The 4,725-nt window shown below is 49.0% G+C and overlaps 1 protein-coding gene across 1 annotated transcript in view; it reads right to left on the bottom strand.

The window, feature by feature from the left end:
• Positions 1 to 946: 946 nt before the first annotated feature.
• Positions 947 to 4,725, bottom strand: part of SPOCK1 (sparc/osteonectin, cwcv and kazal-like domains proteoglycan (testican) 1) — a 148,707-nt gene continuing 144,928 nt past the window's right edge. The window contains exon 8 of the mRNA XM_005866137.2: positions 947 to 4,213. Within this exon, the coding sequence (XP_005866199.1) occupies positions 4,026 to 4,213 (188 nt within the window). The 3' untranslated portion in view covers positions 947 to 4,025. The remainder of the gene's footprint in view (positions 4,214 to 4,725) is intronic.

Here is a 4,725-nt window from a genome sequence, read left to right as displayed (position 1 = left end):
GAGTGGCCATCCTTCCCCTGGTATTAGTTAGCTGGCGGGTTTACGGAGCACCTTTCCATGAACAGTCTGTCTGTGGATTGTCTGTGCAACCCAGTCCGTGGGGTAAAAGAATTGAGTCATTCATAAGATAGTCTGTACCCCAGCCCATGGTGCAATTTCTCATTTGGGGTATAATCCTATACAATAAAAGCCTAATATGCTAATTGTCCCCTTGACTGGAAGTTTGACCAGTCAGTGGGCTGGCCAGCCAATCTCCTGCGTCCCTTCCTCCCAGCTGGTCCGGCCCAGATCAACCCCAATCAGGGCCGGGCCAGCCAGACCCCACCTGTGCATGAATTCATGCACTGGGCCTCTAAGTCATAGACACACTGGCCTTAATGTGCATAAAGGTGGAGAGGAAAGAATTCTGTTCCACCTGGGTGCTTTAACAAGCATCTCGTGTTAATCCATGAACTCAGGAGAGCTCAGTGTCCCTGGAAAGGGGAGAAATGATTTTTTTTTTAGGAGAATTGGGGAATGACAGAGAAAGGAAGGAGTAGGCAGAAAAAGTTTAAGGTCATAAGCAGGACAACAACAGTAAAATGTCATAGGTAAGGACTAAGTAGCAAAGTTGAAGCCTGAGAGAGGTGAAAGCAGCAAGAAGGAGGGGCAGGTGATGTAGTTTAGACTAGTGGTCACCAACCTTTCGGACCTCATGGACCACCAGTGGTCCGCGGGCCACCGGTTGGCGACCGCTGGTTTAGATTGAGTGCCAGGGCTGGAGGTGCCAGGTGTGCTGAGAGGGGCAGGCCAGGTAGGACCACCAGCAGGTCCTCCTCCCTCCCTGTCCAGAAACTGGGACAGAGGGGCCTGCATTAGCTCTCCCATCTGCCCACACTTCCCAGAGATCCCGTGTGGACATGCTGTGAGTTCACATCCAAGCTAACAGAGCACACACACGCAGATGTTGCAGACAAATTAAAATTTACTAAGACAGACAGAAATGCACCTACTCGGGACTACAGTTAAGCAGTTACTATTAACCAAAGAGTCATGTTCACATTCCAGATAAGTCTACGTCAAAAAGCATTCAGAATTTACTAGTTTTCTACATCACTATTTCACCTACAAGAGGGACAGCAAACTGACACTTGGGATTTGGTGGCTTTTGTTACAATGCTACACACTGAACAGGGACACACATCAGCGACTTTGAGAAAAAGGTATAAAAAGACCAAAACCACTCACTGTAGAAAGGGCTCTGGGATGTTACTGTACAGCGTGGCCAACGTAAAAACAAAAGAATGGAATCCTGGGAGAGGCAGAGGGCAGACCTGGGCAAGGCATGGTCATTCCCTGCTGGGCCTGGGGAATGGGCCTAAAGAGGGGAAACTGATCCAAAACCTCACATTCTGTATGAAGGGGTTTCCATGCCTAGAATATCTGTGGAAACAAAAAGACATTGATGTGGCAGACACCTACGCATGATGGGAGAAAATTCTGGGATTTAAGTTGGGATGCTAAGGAAATGGTATTAAATAAGAGATTTATGGAATAAGAATAAAACTATTAACAAAGAAGTTTCCAAAAATGAGTGAGGATTCAATGCCTGTCTCAAACAAGGGACTAGATGTATTTTTATAATAATTTTTATGGATACCTTGTCACTAGCTAAAGGACTCCTGCCAAAGAAAGGATGCAACAATTCTCCTTCTAAGGCTAAAGTAACTAAAAAATCTAATCTTCAGTGTTTTCACAAATAAAAATCATGAAATATTTTAAAGAATGGAACGCTGCCATGCCAATGTGAGGCACGAGAAGTGGTGCTAATGGGGCTCCGCTGTCCTGGGGCTCTCCTGGTAGGAGGGCTTCTTATTTCATATTTTAATGAATCAAATATCTTCTTGGAATGCCTCTGAAAATGAGCATCTCAGCACCTTCCTGGGAACTGACTCCTGAGCACTCTTCTCCATCATTAAGTTAATGTCAAGGAGCTTTAAGTGTCATCTTTAATTTGACACTTGTCATAAGATAATTAGTTCCTCTAAGGGAAATCAATTTGTTGATTTTAATTTTTGCTCTCGTGCATTGTCCCAAGCTCAGAGGAGACCGTAACAATGGTTTTCTTTGAGGGTCTAAACTGAGATTTCTTTAAATGTCTTCTTTTATATACTCTCTTGTAATTTAGCTGCAATTAAACACCCGTTTTCTATATTATGATCTCAAAGTTTTGTGCAAGTTAGGAAAATAATATTGACAGGGAGGTGATGGAGTGGAGATCTGAATACCGAGCTTGTGTGTAGCCTCCCTACATCTAGGACCTAGGGCCCTGGCTATCATTGCATCTATCGGGCCTAAGGGATTCGCTACATCAGGCTTGTTCACTTCCCATCTGAGACTAATGCCACTTTGTCCAGGTTGGAAAAGGCTAGTTGAGGTGGGTGGGAAAAGTACAAAGAAATGGGCATTTTGGGGTGGACAGTTGGTCAGCTGCCACTGCGATCATGGTTTGGCTGAATACATTTTTTTTGCCTGAGTTTATGTCTTTTTGTGGACTAGCTGGAGCTTATGGGGAAGGGAAGAAAAACAAATGTGGGGTAGAGAGCCTTGCTGGGTGGCTGGTGGGGCAGCCAGGTGGATAGGCGCCGAAGGGCCTGCACTGAACTACATGGGCCACGTTGAAGACTTCTCTTTGGTAGTCATCCTGGAGTCTGGGCCAGCCCGACGGGGGCGGGGGGTTTGGGGAGACCACGGCAATGACGACCCCACCAAATTTTATTTAAGGAAAGAAGCACAGATGGTGAAGGGCTTTCTTCCTTAGGACCTTGACACTGATGTGGGTGAGGGTGTGGAGACAGGACTCGCTCGAAAAGTCCAACCCTCACTTCCATGGGCTACTCTGAAGCTCTTTCTAGGCCTCTGGGGGGGATCCTGTACTGCTGTGTCTCTCATCATGATTTGTGGATGGAATTGGGGGCAAAAGCTAAACCTGGAGTTCAGAATCCCAAATTTTCTTCTAAGAATTACGTGTACTGTCTGTCGGCGAGCAGGGGCATGTGGACATGCCTTAGAAAAGCCCTTGGTAGGCAGGGGAGGCGGGGCCCTGGGCAGACAGGATGCTGCGCCCGGGGCTTCGGGTGGAATGAGAGAGATGGCTTGTGAAGCTGCCCACATGGAGCCGCATGGCTTGTGCAGGACAAGTGATTCGGCAGACAGAGGCCCACCCAAGTCAAAGAGGCTCTGGGAAGGAACCTCCTCCGCCTGCAGCTGCCAGTGCCAAGTGTCAGTGCAAACACGGGCTTGGAGACACTTTATTCCGGAATTGTGATCCAGGTTGGACAGGCTGACAAATTGGTCATTGTTTTCAAATGAATTTTTAATAGACAGCCAAACAGTTTTCTGAGCAGGTGTGAGCCTGGCTTACGGTCTCTCTGTCCATGTGTACATATTTACACACACACAGAGAGAAGCGTCCAGACACCATTTTTAATAAAGAAAACCAGTTGCCCAAAAGGATTCTTGACTGAATTAAGGCCGTTGTTTGTAGGAAGCCAGATACAGTGATGGGAGTAATTAATTTTTAGCAACAAACAGCAGGGGCGGCGGGCGCAGGGGGATAAAGGACAGTGTGGTGTGTTTTCCACGACATCTACGAGACATAAGAAAAGCACTTAGACACCGTAAGGCGGGAACCATGCTGTACAACCACTGGTGTGGGGAGTCAGAAAGGGTCTTGATGTTGAGAGGGCGGGGCTCCCTGCACCGTCAGAATCCCACGTCAATCACATGCTCATTGGACAAGTCTCATGGGAGGGAAGGAGGCGCTCAGTCAGCAGCCAGTCCCTTCTAAACACAAAACAACACCTTCCTTCCCACACAGCCGTGTGCACAATCAGAAAGCTCTGGGAACAGGAGTCGTCCGAATCGGAGGTCGGCTGGAGAGCAGCAGGGAGGAGAGACCTTGGTGCCGCGGAGTCTTAGATACAAATGCAGGAACAGGAAGTGACTTGCAGTCTGTGCTGGCCGTGTCCTCTTCCCCGTGGGCACTACCATATGTAGCCGACCTCATCCTCCTTGTCGTCGTCCTCGTCCTCGTCGTCTTCTGTCGCCCGGGTGTGCGCCCGCAGCCTCCCCAGCTTGTCCTTCGGCCCCAGCTCACGCGCGTCCTCCAGGTCGTCCAGCAGGACCACGGAGCCACCGCTGCCGAAGTCTCCCGAGGTCTCCTGCTCCTCTTCTGCTCATGCGGAAGGAGGAGAGGCCCAGGTGAGTTTCTGCTGAACACATGGCCATGCCAGGGGCTCCCTGCACCTGCCTTCACTGTAGGGCTGACCCAGACACTTCCCTTTCCAACGTGGAGCATCCCTGCCCAGCTGGGGCTGATCCACACAGCACAGACCCCAGCTTTGTTCTGTGGGAGCCCGGAATTCCCGAGATGCTGCTACCTTCTCGGGAGGTTCATGATCCTGATTGAGAAGTGAAGGCAACCTATGTTGTTCTTGGCCAGCAACGGGTCCTGACTGTCAAAAACTGTTCTCCAGTCATAACCGGTTTGGCTCAGTGGATAGAGTGTCGGCCTGCGGACTAAAAGGTCCCAGGTTCGATTCTGGTCAAGGGCATGTACTTTGGTTGCGGGCACATCCCCAGTAGGGGGTGTGCAGGAGGCAGCTGATCAGTATTTCTCTCTCATCGATGTTTCTAACTCTCTATCCCTCTCCTTTCCTCTCTGTAAAAAATCAATAATATATA

This window comes from Myotis brandtii, unplaced genomic scaffold (assembly GCF_000412655.1).
Source record: "Myotis brandtii unplaced genomic scaffold, ASM41265v1 scaffold2216, whole genome shotgun sequence".
Classification (NCBI taxonomy): Eukaryota; Metazoa; Chordata; class Mammalia; order Chiroptera; family Vespertilionidae; genus Myotis; species Myotis brandtii.
Note: the sequence above shows the minus strand (reverse complement) of the source record. Positions and strands in the feature narration are given on the sequence as shown.